We start from the raw sequence: 19,689 nt of genomic DNA, 5'->3' as shown, positions 1-19,689 counted from the left end.
TATTGGCCAGCTATATGCTCTACTTATGCTGTAACAGTGAGTGAAAACGACTCTATCCACACCATATCACCAAGTAGCTTCTAAAACCAAGCTACCTCATAAGCTGCCATAACAATGCCCTTGTACTCTGCCTCTATACTTCACAAGGAAACTGTTGGCTCTTCTTGCTACTCCAACTCATAGCAACACTCCCAAAATAAAACGTAAAGCTGTTGGTAAATCTCTTGTCTCTTGAGACACTACCAACCTAATCACCATCTACCCATGTAGTTGTACCTCTTTGCCAACCTCATAAAAAAGTCTAAATTAAAGTGGACTTTATGTATCTGAGAATCTATCTAGCCACATCTAAGTGTGGCTTCCTAGGGCCTCCATAAACTGACTCACAAGTCCAACAACATAGCTCAAATCTGGCCTAGTAATGGTCATGTAGATCAAGCTACACACTATGTGCTAGTACATAGTGGTGTCCTCTAAAAGTCCACCCATATTAGGGTTCTCCAATGGCACAAAAATGGGCTTACGACATGTTACACCATTCTTGGACATGTCCAAGCTATATTGCCTCTGTAAACACCAAAATTCCATTAGGTGTGATCGCACCACCTCTATATGAAGAAAATACCGCAGCTCACCTAGATCTTTCATCTCAAACTTCTGTCTCAAAAGAATCCTAATGTCATGTATGCCATTATCACTATCACCAGTATTACTCAAGTCATCCACAAAATGACTAATAGCATGATTCCTCTGTTTGTCTTTTTCACATAAAGTGAAAATTTTACATTAGATATCTGAAATCCAATGGTAACAAGATACTCCTCGACCTTGTTTGACTATGCTTTAGATACCTACTTTAAGCCATACAAGGCTTTGCATAACCTGCACACAAAATCTTGTAAATCACCATGCAAGAACGCATTCTTTACATCATTTTAATATAAAGACCAATCCTTCGCTACTACAACCATAGCAATGATAGCTCTCATTCTCACAACCAGGCTGAATGTCTCCTTATCGTCAATGCCATATTCCTGCGTATGAACCTTAGCAACCAATTTTACCTTACATCTGTTCACAGATCCATCTAAGTTATACTTGACCTTGTACACCTCTTACATCTAATTTACTTCTCATCCTTAGGTAAAGGTACTAATTCCCATGTTGCATTTGTATCCGATACTGCCGTCTCCTCATCTGTGGCACCTTCCCATTTCTCATTTCTAAGTGCCTGCTCAAAACAAGTGGTCTCGTCTTTATCTCTTGAATTGATTTAACCACATAGGCATATTGATGAGCTGTGTATATCCATCATATCACAACCTCTCAACAAGGTATCTAACTCGAGTAGACCTACATACAGCCGGTCATTGTTGGGTGTCCTCAAAACAGTCCTAGTTCTTCGTGTACCAGAAGTAACCACTGACAAAATATCAAAGCTCCTCATCAAGGCTCGTCTCATACCCACTATAGTCACCATCCACATAAGAGTAACTTGCTGACATATCAGTCACAAAAGGTTAACCTACCTTTTCCTTCCCTTTGCATGACATATGTGTACTAGGATCTGTAGTACCACCATATGATGCATCTACATTCCTTGCATCTATTCTCAACATGCCTGAGCCTCTACCTTTGTCTTCTTTGTGGGCGGCTTCCACTTTTACCCTCTTGGTTGATGCCTTTGTCTGTGCTTTGTGTGCCACTTCACTACCTGCCAGCCCTCATATTCTTTACAAATCATATCTCCATTGTGGTTATAGTTCAACAGTAATTGGGCACTTTTGAGCTAATAGCAGGTGATGGGCCTTCTAAAGCAGATAGAGGTAGGATGCTATCAAGTTGGGATCCACATTCTTTACCTCTGCCTTTAACTGGTTGTAGAGGAGCACATTGCCTTGCCCCCTTCTGTATACAAGTAGATCCCCATTGCACTCTTGGATATGTAAGTTGTTTTATGTGTGAGCATGAGCATCTTGGTAAGGAACCAAATAATGTAATCTTGTCACACCATACACACCCACACTCGTTCACACTGCCCCATTCTTTTGCACGAGACAGCTGTATAGGACTATTTATAACAGTTCTCCATGTTAAAGAGACAAATCACATCAGACCTGTACTCTCCAGCCAAGCTTACATCAAGAATGACAAAGAGCTTCTCAAATTCCACCATGATGGCTGTGTAAGAGTGAAGGGAGACAAGGATAAGGCAACACAATAAACACAAGTGAAAATGGCACAGGATGCAAACGTAGAGTGATAGAACAAAAGCAAGCGAATGAGCCTAATGATGCAATAGGAGACAAAAATCACACACCCCATAACATAAGAGTGAAGAAAGGCCAGAATATAATAAGCACAAGTGAAAATGCCACACGATGGATAACACAAATGCAAGCGAATGAAGGTTACGATAGCCTGGTCCCAACTGAGTTGGTGTAGCGGTCAAAGCTTGTGACTTGTAACCTCTAGGTTATGAGTTCAAGTCCCACTAGGCTCTCTCATGTTATAAAGGGACACCTATGCTCGCTTGATGTGTTTGGTTGCTCGGGCTCTTGCCCCTTGAACACTCGAGTGACTCCTCCTCCTCGGGTGGTGGATCACCCAAGATAGGAGGATCCATACGAGACCCCTTCGCTGTTCCAGCGCTCGACTCATCGCGGTGGTCATGGGGATGCCTAATTCGTGGCTCTTGCCCGATGGTGCGTGGCCCTTGCCCGACCATGATAATTGGCTAATTGTTGGAAGGGGAAATCGGCTCCACCCACTTGAGTGGGCCCCGGGTGTGTACGAAAAAAAAAAAGGTTACGATAGCCTGAGTGCGTGACGCAATGAGAGAGAATCACACGTGGTAATAATGTTTTGGAAAAAAACATATATCTAATAAATTTACTATCTTTATAGTTAGAAAAATAACATAAAAATTATGTGATAGGCTTACCTTGAAAGAGACGCATAAAAAGTGTGTCGTTATTCGATACAAGGTATGTGCCAATAACCATGTATTTGTAATGTGCTTGAAGAATTATTAAAAATTAGACTTTTTTTTGTAACCGACTTTTTTTGGCACTTAGTTTTGAGAGGTCGTGGCTTGTGGCAGGCAGGCGTCAATAAGGACCCAAAACATTTTTTTCCTAAAAATTAATTACTTTGGGCTTGTGAACCATAGGAGAATATTTCTTTTTGTAAGGTATACGTGGCAGCTATAATTAGAAAGATTTGTACGTGGCAACCATGCCTCTCTTTGCATTTTTAGATGAATAAAATCCGGCATCATACCCACCTTCAAACCCTCCATCAGAGCCACCTTCGTGAGTTGGAACTTGCTGCCAGGGCGGAGGCCCTCGTCGCGAGGGAGGGCTTTCCGCACAGCATGGGCAGGTCGTGCTCTGGTCGAGGGCCTGCTGAGTCTGCTGCATGAGCGAGTCGAAGGAAGAGAAGCGAACGATTTTTTCTCTTCTTCTGGCTCTCCATACGCTGGTCGTTTTTCTTAAGGTGCTGCTGGCCGTTTTCCAACAGCTGCTGCGAAAGCCCAAGGGGCTAATGGCGTAGCAAAAGCCCAAGGGGCTGGTGGTGGAGATGGCTGCCAATGGGATGGGCGCCAAGGGGGTGGGTGGCAGAGGACGAGGGGTAGTTCACGTGGAGTGGACGCGTGGAGGTAGGCGAGGGGTACCTAAGTCAGTGGCATTATTTAATGCACCTACAATAAAATTCTCAATATGCACGTATAGACACTGCTTCGATTGTTGTTGAGCTCCGGTCTTCTGTTCTTACTGCGAACTGTTGCTTATCATGCTGGAGTATTGGAGCTAGAGCTACTGAATGGGAAGCTTCCAAGTGAAATGCTGAATTGTTTCTCTTGACAGTAATCTCTCTCTCTCTCTCTCTCTCTCTCTCTCTCTCTCTCTCTCTATATATATATATATATATATATATATACACACACACACACACACACACACAAAAAAAAACCTAGATGAGCATAAAAAATGAGAAAGAGGTGGAAAGAGAGGAATTCTGCTTCTACACTAGACAGCATGCACTTATCCTACTCTAATCCAACCCTAGAGGCTCTAATACGAACTCAAATTTCTAATGCGCTAGAGAGGACAAAAGCAAACTATAAAGCTCATGATTGATTAACATAAATTAACACTACATAATGAGATGATATTATTCAAACAAAAGCATAATCTCATTGCAAATCTCACTCAAAATAGCTTGGGATTACATTAATTTATAGCTCACAAGGAGCATCTCTAGATCCACAATCATCTCCATGAATATCTCCAATGAATATCTCCATTAAACCCCTGAATCATCCCAATCTACCCGTGTACACCATACACTAACATCACATGTGCACACAAATTTTAAGGCTCACGTGCTCCCTCTCAAATCACACCCCACCCATCACTATAAATTTTCAACAAGCCCACGTCACCAATTCAGATGATCTTTCAGGCAGTTGTACATTCTTGCTCAGATGATTGCTAAAATCATGAACTGTTGCGAATCTGTTAGCCTTTGATTGATTGATTTCACATTAAGTGATGTTCTTGATGTCTTGGCTGCAACATTATCAGACCACAAACAATCCTAGTTTTCCATGGATACGTTTCTCCTAGTTCCCCTTTAAATGCCTTAATCTATCACCACCCTTTTAACACTTATAATTTACACCCATACAAACCCCCTGTCCATGAGCATGAAAAATAATTGAATGTGATTATCAAGACCTGATTTATTTCACATATGCTAGCTTAAATAGAATCATAAAAACAATAGGATGTGGCCTAAGACAGAACGATAAATTCTAAGACTTACATGGCCTGTAGGAGTACATGTAGAGGTACGCATGCATGATGGTACATAAAAGCAACTATGCGTTGGGTTAAATAAACAATTTACTACAGAGTCTCAGTTTCTTAATCATCGAGACATGAATCCACCTTGCACATTCAGCAAAGCAATGGAAAATCTGCATGATGGGTTCAATCAATGACAAATCTATGTTGTGTGTTCTGTATATAATGAGGTAAAGCACATGTCAGAACACTGCTGAACCCATCAACTACCTTACTGCCAAAGCCAAAAGAGGCACAGGGCTTAACGCTTGTGAGCTTCAAATGATACCCACTCATCTTTGGAGATTTACGAGGATGGTTTACTGCCAATATGTCTGGCAAGGACTTCCCAATGCCTGATCCTGTCCAAAACAGGGGACTTGACTTCCATTGAGCTCTCTTGAAGAGTTAAAGACCTTCTTAAGCCTCTGGGGACAATCTGTAGGGTTTCATTATTCAAATTTAAGATCCTTCTGGGTGCTTGCACAGGTTCTTGAGCAGGACCTGGATTTCTCACCTGACGAAAGTCTGGTTTTGACCTGAAAGAATCCACAATGTGTTTAACATCAGAACAGTCCCCTTCCACTGCATCTTTACTTCTGCAGGGATTGGAAGGCGAAGAGGTCCATGTCTTGCTGCCGGCTTTGCATTCCATGTGATGCCGTTTTGGTGATGGATTTGACTCACTTGGAAATCCTTTGGCCCTACTTGGAGGTGTCCCCTTCGTGTCCACATTGACGAGCAAAGAATCTGGATGCTCACATGAACTTTGGCAAGGCGGACTGCTCCATTCATCATGCAGTATGCAATCACTTGTCTCCGATGCTCTGGATACAGATTGACTGCTGAATATTTCGGATTTCACTTGCACTGGTCTGTGCACATCAATTTCTTCCATATTGATAGATTCCGGTGTATCAACGCATGTCCCTTGTAGATGCCAGCAAGTATTGGTCTCGGTGACTACCTTCACCAAGTCCAATGGGGATGGAGAGTCAGATGCTTCATTAACAAAAGACGTGTTATTAGACCAGAGATTAACTGAAGAACTGCTTGGGTTTTTTCCTCGCTTAGAAAGGTTTGCCGACGAAAATGAACCGTCAACACTTCCCACATAATTTAATTGCATGGAAATTGGGGGGTCTTGAAAAGATTTGAAAAGTTCCAAAGTGCTTTTGGTAGCTTGTGGCACAGTATTCACAACGTTGTCAGATGAAGCAGCTGAATTTGTAGCACTGGCATTACTAAACCTGAGCATGTCTGTGCCACAAGCTGCAAGAAAAATCTAATCAGAAAGACATGCATGCAGCTAGGAACTGATTTTTAAGCACACAATCAGCAAATTACATAGGTTGTACAAATGCAAGTGTATTTCTTTTGCTTGTAATCTATCATGATTCATGATCCTTCTTGTTCTTGTCAAATCAACAAAGATTATTCTTGCAGCTAGCCTCACGATAAAATTGGGTCTGAAATTTCCTGGAAATTCAAGGGATTAATTCATTATAGCAACAGAGTCCTACAGTTTGGTCTCAGAGGCATGAATTAATTTAAGTTGATTTTAATAATTAAAAAATCGCACCAAAAACCTTAATAAAAAGAACTTCCACTAAATGTTGCTATCAAAGCTTTAGGCTTGATGAGGCTGTAACCAGAGAAAGTTGCGGACCAATCTCCACAGTAGCTGACCAATGCGTCCACAAGAGAGGCACCAACATGAGGCAATGAACCAAGCTAAGGCAAGCAATACTTGGTTAACCACCAAGGCTGTGGAGGCTAGATCCAATCTCCTAGAACTCCAATAAAGAAGCTTCTTCCTTATGCTCATAATTACTGGTGCAAACTGTTGTGGAGGCGATATATCAACCCCGACTTGACCCCCCAAATATCTGGCAGTACAGCCTCTGTCAATCCAAGTAAACCCGAGCTCTACATCCTAATTGACTCTTTGCAAGTCACTAATTCAAAACCAAGAGACTTATGCCAATTAATGAGAGTCCCTGCAACTAGGCAAAACTCCTCCACTTAATGAGAGCAAGCAAAACTCCTCCAATGCAATCCATATGTGAGAGGCCTCAAGGAACATAGAAGTATCATCGGCAAGCTCAGAGTCTTATGGGCAATTGATATGTTGTTTGAGGTCAGCCTCAAACTTTGTCCCACGGGGACATGACAACACGGGTCTCAAGATTCCATGTTGTTACACAACCAGTCTCGCCAGTTTTTTCCTCGCTTTGCAGGTAAAGTGATAGGTTGCAAGCATAATTTTGTCCTTTTTGGACCCTTTGAATAAGCTTTGAACGTTGTCCCATAAGTACGCGACAACATGGGTCTCAAGATTGGTGTTGTTATGCAACCAATCTTGCCACTATGCACATACTTTGCAGGTCAAGTAATAGGTTGCAAGCATAATTTTGTCCTTTTCAGACCTCTTGAACAGCTAAAAATAAGCTTCAAACTGATGAATCCAACAGTGGAGAGTTGAAGGATTGAGTTTACCATCATACTTGCTGAGCACGATCTTTTACCAAAGACTGTTGACTGCAAGGGTGCCTGTTGGATCCGTTGAAGGGTGTTGTTGATCCTCCTCAGCCATGCAGCAGTCCTCTGCACGTCTGGCCTCTTCGTCTTTGCATTGCTGCTGCTCTCGATCAGCCTCGAATTCCAATCTTGTGCACTCAATCTCCATTTGAATTCCTCTTCTATGAGTCTTGTAGGTTTGTTCATTTGGATGAACATCTGCATCATTTCCATCCGTCATCATGCGGCCCACTTTGGAGATAGTTGCTGTCAGAATGCACAGCAGAAATGAAGACAACTGCTGTAGAGAGCAATACATAGATGAAAGAGAGAGAGAAGCTAGTGTAACTCTACTATATACACCAATAAAATCCCGGAATACAGAATACAGAAGTGTGAGGGCAAGGGGCCATTTTATATGGCCCCTGGCTGCTGGTCGGCCAGACCAAAGTCAGACCAAAGTCAGCAGCCGACTGCTGCCCTGGTGCCCATGACCTGTAGAAATATCCAGTCGGCCACAAATTCTGTAGTCGGCCAACAGCATGGTACAGTCGGGCAGAACCAGATCACATGGGCAGCACAAACTCAGTCGGCCAGACACCTGGGGGCAGCCGACAGCCCACACAGAGCTCCAGAAAAAAAAGGAAAAAATACGAAGAGAGAGAGGAAAAATATGAAGACACCACTTACGGGCAGGCACACCCACAACAGAGGCCCTGACATAGTGTACAGACAGGAGATCACTGCTAACACCGCCTCTCAACTCCTGGATGTGGAACCAACCCCAGTAAGCTGGAGTGCCGCCAGAGCATAGCCTAAGGTAGAGACTTCATGAAGAGGTCCGCCGCATTGTCCTCCATCGAACAATAAAGAAGCAAGATGTCACCAGCCAATGTTGGGGTAAAGGCATAATGCCCACCCTTATAGTGTGTACAAGCCCATAAGTTATAGTACATAGTACACTTAGTACTTTTAATGTACTAAGTGCACTATGTGTACTAGTGCAATATACATGTGTGATAGGGGAGTCACACACTCTCATCTTGATGAGTTGACTTATCCCCACAACTCTCTCTCTCTCTCTCCCTTCTTCTCTGTGTGTATGTCTCCCACATGAACTCTAACCCTAATTATCTCTCCCATTCAACTGGTATCAGAGCCTTAAGCTTAACTCAGCAGTGGAGCAGTCGTACTGTTATGCTGAATTCTGATCTGTGCTGAATTCTGATATGAGGGTCGCCTTGCCTTTTCTTTTGGTCGCCTTTCTCTGCCCAGCCAACAGGCGTGGGCTGCTCAACTGCTGCCCAGCAACTGGGCGTAGGCAGCCCAACCAGCGTGGGCTGCCCATTCAACCCCCAGCCAGTAGCGTAACAAAGGGCACCGGCTCAGAACAGGCAGCGCAGCGTGTAGCGTTGGTGGCCACAAGGCGTTGGTCGACCGTTGGCCACTAGGCGAAGGCTTTCATGCGTTGGGCGTTCAACTGGCCACTAGGCGAAGGCTTTCAAGCGTTGGGCGTTCAACTGGCCACTAGGCGAAGGCTTTCAAGCGTTGGGCGTTCAACTGGCTACTAGGCGGATAGGCGAAGGCAACAAGCAGGCGTGAGCAAAGCAAAGCGCTACTAGGCGGAGGTGGCAACATTGAGTCGGCAGCAGCTGGTAGGCAGGCGAGCGAAGAACACCAGCGCGCGCAAGTGAGGAGTCGAACGCCGTGCATTCAACTGCACAGACTCCACGTTAGCAAATGCGAAGCGCCATGCTGTGAAGTGTGTTGTGCGTAGCGTAGAGATCGAAGTGCGGGCGCCTCTGCAGTCGGCTTCATCCTTCTGTTTTTCGTGCGCCTACCTCTAAGCGCCTGCATCTTAGGCGCCTACAGCAGCAGCCACGCTGCCCAACCAGGCAGCGCAGAGGGCTGCCCAGCCATCCGTACATCTGCAGCTACAACAGCATCATCGTGCAGCACCAAATTCATCAACCCTTTTTTTTTCTGCAACAAAAAATCAAAAATTACAAGGTATTTTGCTTCAATTTTTCTTGGGATTTGCAATTGAGCAGGTACAATCATCAATTGAGCAGGTACAGGTGCCAATTGCTCAATTTTTGAGCAAAATTGGCAAAATTGGGTGACATTGGTCACAATCAGGATCAATTTGCAGGAAATTGGATTTCAAAATTTGGGGCTTTTGATGTAATTGTGCAATTAAGCAGTCATACATGCTGTATGATGTGAGAAATCGCACATTCGGGCAAAATTGCAGCAAATTGCAATGCAGATCAAAGGGCTTTTGTGCCGATTGGATTGATTTGCATGCAGGCAATCGCATTTGATGGTTTGGGCAATGTGTTGATGCCTGACAAGCACTCAATGTGCCTGTAAATCAAGGGGCTTTCATGTATTGGATGTATATGTGGCCAGGGGGAAGCATCGCGAAGACTCTGGATGCCTTCATGTGCGTCAATGTACCATGTATGATCAGCAATTGATCTTAAATCAAGGGGCTTTTCAAGATTTTATGCTTGTTGAGCTTGGCAAAGCAGCAAGCAAGACTTTTATGCCTTGAATCCTCAGAAATCAGTTTGCAGTCAAGGGGCTTTTGCCCAATTTCTGTTCGGGACTGTTGTATGCAGTGTTCGGGACTGTAAAAGTCTGATTTTCACTCATTTGGACAGCCAGGAGAGCATTTATTGTTGTTGTACTTGCTGGTACAGATTTGGTACAGCTTTGTACAAGTTTTGGCATGGCTGCATATTGATTTGAGTGAGGAAAAGGCTCAATTTCAGCTGCTGTACTTGCCGGTACAGGTTTGGTACATCATTGGTGAGCACTTAGTACTGCTGTACAGTACTTTGGAAGGGCAACAGAGCACATTTAAGGTGCTGTCCTAAATCTGCAGCAACCAGATTTTGGTGATTTCATCACATAAAGTGGGAGTAGAGTTGCATTTGTGCTTCCGCAGTGGGAGATAAACTTTGGGAGAACAACTGTGAGCACTTTGTGTGCTTTTGGTGCAGTGTTTGCACATTTTGCAGGGAGTCAGGCATTGACAGGTTGCATATGGCTATGGCAACCACAGGTGAGAGCTCTTCATTGCTTCACATCAAGAAGCTTGAAGGCTCACATAACTATGATATTTGGCAAACCCAGTGCTATAATGTGTTGCTCCAGAAGAAGCAGCACAAGCCTATCAAAGAAAGGGGTGTAAAGCCCGCTTCTCTTACTGCTGAAGAGTGGGAAGATATGGATGAGCTGGCAAGATCTACTATCATGTTGTCTGTGTCAGACTCTTTACTTTTCAGCATTCGTGAAGAGAAGACAGCTTGGGGAATGTGGCAGAGATTGCAGGACTTGTATGCCCAGCAAAGTGCCTCAAGTAAAGTGTATTGGTTAAAGAAACTCATAGTTCTTCAGATGAAGGAAGGGGCGTCTATGACAGCCCATCTAAATGAGTTTAATGGTATTGTCAGCCAGGTCATTAATCAAAAGCTGGCAATGGACGATGAGTTCAAAGCCACTTTTCTCTTATGCACTTTGCCAGAGAGTTGGGACACATTCAAGACAGCCACTAGCAATTCGAATGCTATGCTGTCATATGCAGATGTTGAGGGTGCTCTTCTTCAAGAAGAGATGAACAGGAAAAACAACTCTGTTGGAAAGTCCAATGCAATGAATGCACGTGGGAGATCCCAGCAAAGGTGTAAAAGCCAAGAACGGGGAAGGAGCAAGTCCCGCTCCAAAAAGGACTTGGAATGCCATTATTGTGGCAAGAAGGGACACATCAAAAAGCAATGCTACAAATGGAAAAATGATCAAAAGGAAAAGGGAAAAGGCAAAGACAAAGACAAAGATGAAGCCAAAGATGCGAAGCCAAAGGGCAAAAGTGGAGTCAAAATTGAAGAAATCAATGTGTCACATGCAGGTGACAGTGAGGATGAGGTCCTATTCACGTCTTCACTTGATGCCCATTCACTTCTTACAGGAGATGGTCATGGTATGCACTCATGGATCATTGATTCAGGTGCCTCCTTTCATGTCACAGGTTGCAGAGACTTGTTTGTCAAGTATACTGCTGGCAATGAAGGAGTAGTTTATTTGGGTGTGATAACCATGCATGCAAGATTCTTGGCAGAGGTGATGTGAGGCTTGTGTTTTCAGATGGCTCACATCTTATGCTCCATGACAGCACCTGGCTGCGAGCTGTGGAATACAGAGCCGCTACCCCTCTGATCCATCCTGGCTCAAAGCCCAGGCGAAGCATCGTGCCCTCTAAGAAACCCCAATCAACTCTATCGTATGCCTTCTCAAAATCGAGAAGCATCACGACCAAGTCCTCGCCAAGAAATCTAGCTCGGGCCGTCGCCTCCCAGAAAGTAAAGATGTTGTCAAGGATACTGCGCTCCTTGACAAATCCTGTCTGAGTAGCATGAATCAACTCCCCCAGGAAGGACTGGATCCTCAAACTCAAGGCCTTTGCTAAGACCTTGTAGACAGTATTGAGGATCGTAATAGGCCTCCAATGCCGAATATCATCTGATACTCCCTCCCCCTTGGGGATAAGATAGATCAAGCCCTCTGAAAAGCTCTGCGGCATCACCCCAGTGTCCAAAACATGCTGAAAGCCCCTGCGGAGGCCTGGCCCCAAAAGGTCCCAATAGCGCAAAAAAAAGGCCGACGTCAGTCCGTCCTCCCCTGGGCAACTATGTCGCGGCAGGACCCTCAAGGCCTCGGCAAGCTCAATCTCTGACAGAGGCGCACCTAGAACTGTACGCATCCGGTCTGTGACCCTCCTCTGCACATGGGCCCACACAGTCTGTCTGCATACATCTCGATCCTCAGTGGCTGGCTCCGCTGAAAGCAGGTCTCTATAAAATGCAGTGGCAATGGCTCTAATCTCCCCAAGCTCAGTAGCTACCGATCCATCCGGTCTACCAAGCTGGCGGACTCCTGCTCGCGCATGACGGGGTCCAGTGATCTCAAAAAACTCTCCAGTCACTCTATCACCAAGCTGCGTCCACTGAGAGGCCTGACGACGATAGTAAAACTCGTGTCTCTGCTCCTCTACCTCTCTAACCTCCTGGCGTGCCTGGCGCAGCTGGGACGCCACCCACTCACATGCAGGCTGCTGCTCCTGAAGGCGCTGTAGCGAAGCAAGGCTGCGTCTCAGCCGATGCTCCCGCTCGCGAATCTCTCCCAGCCGTGTCAAAGCAACAGCGTGAAGAAAAGAGCTAAGATCGGTGAGTCCCTGGGCACACTGGCCCGCTGCATCCTGGTCAGAGCACTGACTATCATGCCAGATCCTCTCAATGTCCTCAGCGAGACTGGGATCTGTAAGTATCCTCTCTGGGATCCTCAACTGCAAGCTGGGCTCCCGTGTCCCCTCCTCCAATGTCAATATAACTGGCGCATGATCTGAAAATGAGGTGCCAGCGAGAATGCCGACGGAGCCCCCTCGCTCCCCTAACCAGTCGCCCACATAAAAGCGATCAATCCATGATAGATTAGTCCCTCCCTGCCGACGATCCGACCGAGAGAAACTAAGACTGTCCTGAGACCAGGAGAAAGCCCCATGCTGCCATGCATCAGTGATCCTCAGTGACATGCAAAACCGATCCCAAGCTGCAAGCTCCATGCCGTGCACTGTAACATGACTGCCTCCCACCCTATCTGCCGGGTCCTCAAGCATGTTGAAGTCTCCCCCGACACACCAATGTGCGGCCTCTGGCAATGCATCCGTAACCTGGGTCCAGAACTCTGCTCTGGCACTAGCATGATTGGGCGCATAGACGTTGAGCACGCCCAATAGCTCATCATGCATCCTCAGAATGACATACTGTGCTCTACCAGGCACAATGATCCCTCGATCCACAATGGCTTGCCGCCATACATCTGCAATGACCATGCATACTCCTCCCTGTCCACCCAAAGGACCAAACCCTGCAGACCAAAAAGTGTCCCATCTACCAGGCATCACCGAACCATATCTCCGGATCCTGCTCTCACCCAAGTGGTGCTCCTGCATCATCAAAATATCAATGCTGCCACCAACCAGGCATCTCTGAAGCTCCTGCCTCAAGCAACCACGATAGCGTATAAAGTGTGCTCCGCCAAGGCCCTGTACATTCCATGAGATGATCCTCATGGATGTCCTGCTGAGGTGGATGCTGTCTCAGCCGTGCGGCGGGCCTTCGCAAGCGGCTTGGATGGAGAGTAGTCCCCATCCGAGCGGCTGCGAATCTGCCCACCCGGTGTACTGCAAGAATCCCGGATCAGGCGCCAATGGCTGTGGCCCATGGCGACTGCCTCCTGCTCTGACAGAGAAACCTCGTGTATACACACATATCCAGGGTCGCGTGCTAAGTCGGCCACTATGCGCACAACCAAATGCCGAATCCCTGAGGTATCCACACCCCGGGATCCAAGAAAAAATGAGCCAACTCCCAAAGTCGGCCTATCACATCTGTCACCTCCAGATCGCTCATGTGATGAGAAAACTCAACTGCCTGAGTCTTCAAAGTGCTGAGAGCAAGCTCTAGAGTCCACTCCCGGTCGCAAGGGCCACATAGAGGGAAAGAGAAGGCCACCGCTGAGTCTAGTGCCTCCTCTCCGCGGGCCGGAGGTATCACTACATGAACACGGATGGGTGCTGGCTCATGGGGGTCCTCTGCTCCAAAAAGCCGTGTGAAAGTATAATCAAAAGCCTCCGAGCGCTGTCTAATGCCAAGGCGACTCAGCCGACTGCGGATAGATGAAATCCGTGAAGCCCTAATCGGCATAGGTCTCCTCTGTGATGCTCGAGCGAGATCAGTGCTCAGCGCTCTCCGGACTGCAGGTGAACGCCAGGGAACCGCCAGGGCCTCCCGGGAGGGAGAGGCGGGCGGAGGGGGAGGAGGGGGAGGCGAGGGGGATGGAGAGGGAGCCGCTGCCGAAACCGGAGCGGAGACGGGAGGAGGCGATGGTGGAAGCGAGGCGGTGGGGGGGACGGGGGTGGGGGGGGTGAAGGAGGGGCTTCTGGCATCTCCTGGTCCTCAGTCGTCGCCGCGGGGGTCTCCTCCTCGAGGGGAGAAAAGCTGTTCCTCACGGGAACCCAGTGAGGCTGAGACTCTGGCTGCTGCTGCAGCGGTCTCTGGGCGTGCTGCTGTGGCTGTCTCCCTCGGCGGCGCCCCTGTCCTGGCTGCCACTCCGAGGTCTCTGTGGCCTGAGCAGGTGTCCCGGAGGCAGCCTTCCGAGCCGAATCTGTGGGCGGGCCATCAGTAGCCTGCTGCTGCTGCTGTGGTGAGGGTCGGGGTCTCCTGCGAGGGCAGGCCTTGGCCAGATGACCGACCTGCCTGCAAATGAAGCACTGATTCGGGAGCCCCGAGAACTCCACTCTCTGATCTATGCATCCCCCCCCTATCCTAGGTAGCTGAATGACCTTAGGAAGGGAGGAGATGTCAGACACCAACACTCTGACCAAAGGTAGCCCAGCTGCTCTGGCCACCACTGAAGCTGCTGAGGGGCCAGTCTCTAGTACCGAGCCCACCAATGCTCCGAGCCTGGAGAGGAGCGGAAGATACTCCCGGCGGAGTCCAGGGAAGCAAACTGTAACATGGAAGAGGCGCTCTCCTTGCTCCGCCGCTGCTGGGTCAAATCCATGCTGCCAAGGTCTGAAGAAAGCCCGAGCACCCCTGATGTCCAGGGGACTCATGGCAAGGACCTTGGCAACGCTCTGGGCGGCCTCGAACTCGATCTGATAATGTCCCGGCCCAGGAGCTGTACATCCAGGATCTTGCCCACATCTGCAAGAAGGCGGGCCTGAAGAAGATCCCTGATCTCCCCTCTGCTGGGGCGAGTACCGACTATACGGCAGATGGTGGAATGAGCCTGGAGGCGTTCCACCTCTGCGGTGAAGCTCGCTTCCTCTTCCGGCGAAAGAGAAAGCCTGATGGGGATGTCCTCGGGGGCGGGCGAGGGGGCTGCGGATGAGTCCCTCTGAGGCGAGGCGGGAGGAGTCTCCATCAGAGTCTGAAGCTCAGGCGAAGGCGAGGCGAAAGCGGAAATCCTGCAAGAAACGAGCTGCACACAGAGAGGCGGAAGACCGGAGGAAAAGGAAAAAAACAAAACCCCCTTGGGGTGAAAAACAGCACGAAAGAGGAGGGAGGGGGCGAAAAGTCGAAGGAGAAGCCCGCGGGGGGGGGGGGGGGTGAGGCGGCAGCAACGCGAAAGGGAGGGCGGGCGGGTCGCTGCTGAAGAGAGGTGGGCGCGAAAAAAAGAGGGGGGGGCGAACAGGCAAAGAGGCTAGGAGGGGGGGGGCGAGATGGCGAGGAGGGGGGGGGGGGGCGCAGCAGCGAGGAAGGGGGGCGCAAGAGGGCGAGTACGCAAGAAGAAGGGGGGGGGGGGGCGCAATGGCGAGAAGAGGGGGGGGGCGCAGAAGCGATGGCAGGCGGGGGGAGGAAAGGGACGCGAGGGAGGGAAGGCGAGGGGCGAGCAGCGCGAACGCAGGGGTGAAGGCGGGAGCTTCAGCGAGCAGCGTTTTTTTTGTTGCTTGAGTTTTTTCAGCCTCCCATGCATGCAGGTGTTTGTCACCATGCTAATGTAAATGCAACCGAGCTGCCGGAAATCTCTATGTGGCATAGCCGGTTGGGACACATGAGTGTCAAAGGAATGGAGCAATTGTCTTGTTTGGGTTACTTGCCTTCTCTAAAGTTTTCAAGTTTTCAGTTTTGTGAGCATTGTATATATGGCAGGCAACTCCAGTGCCCCCACAAGAAAGCTCTTGGACAGAAAGATGCTCAGTTAGAGCTTGTGCATACAGATGTATGTGAGATGCCTCAGCTTTCTTTGGGAGGGTCAAAATATTTTGTCTCTTTTATTGATGATGCCACACGCAAGGTGTGGGTTTATCCTCTTCGTTTGAAGAGTGATACATTCTCAGTGTTTGAGAAGTTTGTTGCTCTTGTTGAGAATCAAACTGGCAAAACATTGAAGGCTTTGCGTTCCGACAATGGTGGAGAGTATATGTCCAAACAGTTTCAGGACTTTTGTGATGCTAAAGGCATCAAGAGAGAGCTCTCTACTCCTTATGATCCTCCACAAAACGGGACAGCAGAGAGGATGAACAGGACCATACAGGAGAAGGTCCGTTCTATGTTGTCACATGCTGCATTACCTCATGGTTTTTGGGCTGAAGCTGTTATGACAACCGTTCATCTTATAAACAGGTCACCTAACACGAGGCTTGGTGGGAAAGTGCCAGAGGAAGTATGGACAGGGAAGCCTCCGTTATACAAGCACTTGAGAGTGTTTGGTTGCGTTGCGTACGTGCACATACGCAGGGAAATGCGCACCAAACTTGATCCTAAGTCTCACAAATGCATATTCCTAGGATATGGTGACAAAGGTGAAATGGGGTATAGACTTTGGGATCCCGTGAATAGAAAGATTATACGCAGCAATGATGTCATTTTTGATGAAACATGCATGTAGAAGAAGCCTGCAAGGCAACAGGAGCCTAGCAGAGTCATCTTTGATGATGATGGACATCATGGACAACAACCAAGGGCTGTAAATCAGCCATTACAGCAGCAAAACCAGTCCTTAAATGGTGCTGAAAATGGTCCAAATAGACAGCCAGAGATGGCAGAAGATATCCCTATGGATATACCACAGTTAGAGGAGATACCGGGCATGATTTTTCAGCCTTATGGCATGGAACAGGAGCCACCAATAGGTGATATGCAGGCTGGACAGCAACCTGCAAATGATGGTCATTGGGTACGGAGGTCCACAAGACCCTCCAGAGCCCCTGACAAGTTTGTTCCAGGGGTTGACTACTTGATGCTCACTGACTGTGGGGAGCCCTCATGTTATAAGGAGGCTTTACAGAGGGCAGACAAGGCTCTTTGGGAGCGTGCCATGAAGTCAGAGATGGATTCTCTGCACAAAAATGGAACATGGAAGTTGGTGCATTTGCCTGCAGGCAAGAAGGTTTTGCCATGCAAATGGGTTTACAGGCTCAAAGTTGCACCAGATGCAAAGCCAAGATACAAAGCCAGGCTAGGGGCTAAGGGCTTCAAGCAGGAATATGGTGTGGACTTTGAGGAGATCTTCTCTCCAGTGGTCAAAATGACCACACTTAGAGCTGTGTTAGCTTTGGTTGCACATGATGATCTGGACTTGATTCAGATGGATGTGAAGACTGCTTTTCTTCACGGTGATCTCCATGAGGAGATATATATGCAACAGCCAGAGGGTTATGCAGTAAGTGGAAAGGAGAAGCTTGTATGCAAGCTGAAAAAGAGTCTTTATGGGCTCAAACAGGCACCAAGGGAATGGTATCATAAATCTGATACATTCATGAAATCACAGCATTTCAGGAGAAGTGACATAGATCACTGCTTGTACACCAAGAAAGCTTTGGATGGCAGTCTATTGATCCTCATCTTGTATGTTGATGATATGTTGATTGCCGGGAAATCTCGTAAAGAGATGGATGCCTTGAAAAAGAGGCTGCATCAAACCTTCGATATGAAGGATTTGGGTAATGCAAATCACATTTTGGGTATGCGGATACTTCGGGACAAAAATCAGCATGTGTTGTATTTGTCTCAGAAGGAATATATTGGCAAAGTTTTGCAGAGGTTCAATATGGACGGGGGGAAGAAGACTAGTACTCCTTTGCCTCCATATGTGAAACTCAGTGCTATGGACAGCCCACAGTCAGATAGTGGCAGGGCTGATATGGCCAAGATTCCGTATGCTTCAGCTTGTGGCAGTCTCATGTATGCCATGGTTGCTACTAGGCCGGACATTGCATTTGCAGTGGGAGTGGTTAGTAGATACATGGCCAACCCTGGCAAGAAGCATTGGGAAGCAGTGAAAGGTGTCATGAGATACCTGAAGGGCACACAGGATATGTGCATATGCTTTGGCAAACAGGATGCATTAGTGCATGGTTATACGGATTCGGATTATGCCGGTCATCCAGATAACCGGAAGTCTACTACCGGTTATGTGTTTACATTCACAGGAGGTGCTGTGTCATGGATATCCAGGATGCAGAAGTGCACAGCCTTATCTACTACAGAGGCCGAGTATATTGCAGCCACAGAGGCTTGCAAGGAGGCATTATGGCTATCTCGGTTAGTGGTTGATTTGGGTTATACAGGGGATATTCCATTGTTGCATTGTGACAGTCAGAGTGCCATCCAGTTGGCAAAGAACCCTGTCTTTCATGCAAAGACGAAGCATGTGGATGTGAAGTATCACTTCATCAGAGAGGTCATAAAAAACAAGCAAATTCAGCTTGTTAAGATTCATACGGATGACAACCCGGCTGATCTGTTGACAAAGAGTTTGCCTCCGGAGCGGTTTGCTCATTGCAGACACTTGATGGGCATTGGATGAGGCCAGTTTCAGCCTTGATATGGCCTTGTATATTATCATGTACATGCTGATTTTTCTTTTCCTTTACTTAAGGGCACTTTGCCTTTAAGTGGGAGGTTGTTGGGGTAAAGGCATAATGCCCACCCTTATAGTGTGTACAAGCCCATAAGTTATAGTACATAGTACACTTAGTACTTTTAATGTACTAAGTGCACTATGTGTACTAGTGCAATATACATGTGTGATAGGGGAGTCACACACTCTCATCTTGATGAGTTGACTTATCCCCACAACTCTCTCTCTCTCTCTCCCTTCTTCTCTGTGTGTATGTCTCCCACATGAAATCTAACCCTAATTATCTCTCCCATTCAGCCAAGACCTTCTCACGAACAAAGTGATATTCTATCTCTATGTGCTCTGGTTATCGCACTGGATGACCGTGGGCTTCTTCTGTGGAAACCCAATCTCACCAAGCAACCTCCGCAGCCACACAACCTCGCAAGCAGCACCACAAGCAGACTGGTACTCTGCCTCTGTCGACAACAAGGCAATAGTTGGCTGCCTTGTACTGCTCCATGAAACAGCTCCTGATCTGAGGGTAAAACTGTAGCCTGATGTAGATCTCCTCGTGTCTGGATCTCCTCCCCAATCTGAGTCACTCCAACCTTGGAGTCGAACTTATTCCTTCGTTTCACCTCCAGTAGTGTAGAAGAGTCCAAGATCCTTTGTACCCTACAGATACCGCAAGATCCGCAATCGTGCGTCCCAATGAGACTTCAACGGTGTCTGCATAAATGAGCTCAACAGCCCCACAGGAAAGCTCAAGTCCAATCTAGTGTTCAGCAACCAGATCAATGAACCAACCAGCCTCCGGTACAGAGAGACATCAACTGGCTCACAAGGATCATTCACTGTAGGTTTTGTGTTCAGGTCCATTGGTGACGTGATAGGCTTGCAGTTCTCC

At 47.5% G+C, this 19,689-nt stretch overlaps 1 protein-coding gene across 4 annotated transcripts in view; it reads right to left on the bottom strand.

Annotated features, from left to right (window-relative positions):
• Nucleotides 1–4,869: 4,869 nt before the first annotated feature.
• Nucleotides 4,870–19,689, bottom strand: part of LOC147622424 (uncharacterized) — a 45,356-nt gene continuing 30,536 nt past the window's right edge. For 2 of the 4 annotated variants that reach the window (XM_086821977.1, XM_086821976.1), the window contains exon 5: nt 4,870–6,122. In XM_086821977.1, coding sequence (XP_086678103.1) covers nt 5,158–6,122 — 965 coding nt within the window. In that variant the 3' untranslated portion in view covers nt 4,870–5,157. Of the gene's footprint in view, nt 6,123–7,349; nt 7,638–19,689 lie in introns of all 4 variants that reach the window. The other 2 variants (XM_086821978.1, XM_086821979.1) reach the window with 2 other exon arrangements.

Source organism: Cibotium barometz, chromosome 28 (genome assembly GCF_041138505.1).
Source record: "Cibotium barometz isolate CiBa-2024 chromosome 28, ASM4113850v1, whole genome shotgun sequence".
NCBI lineage: Eukaryota > Viridiplantae > Streptophyta > Polypodiopsida > Cyatheales > Cibotiaceae > Cibotium > Cibotium barometz.
This window is presented reverse-complemented; position numbering and strand designations above follow the sequence as displayed.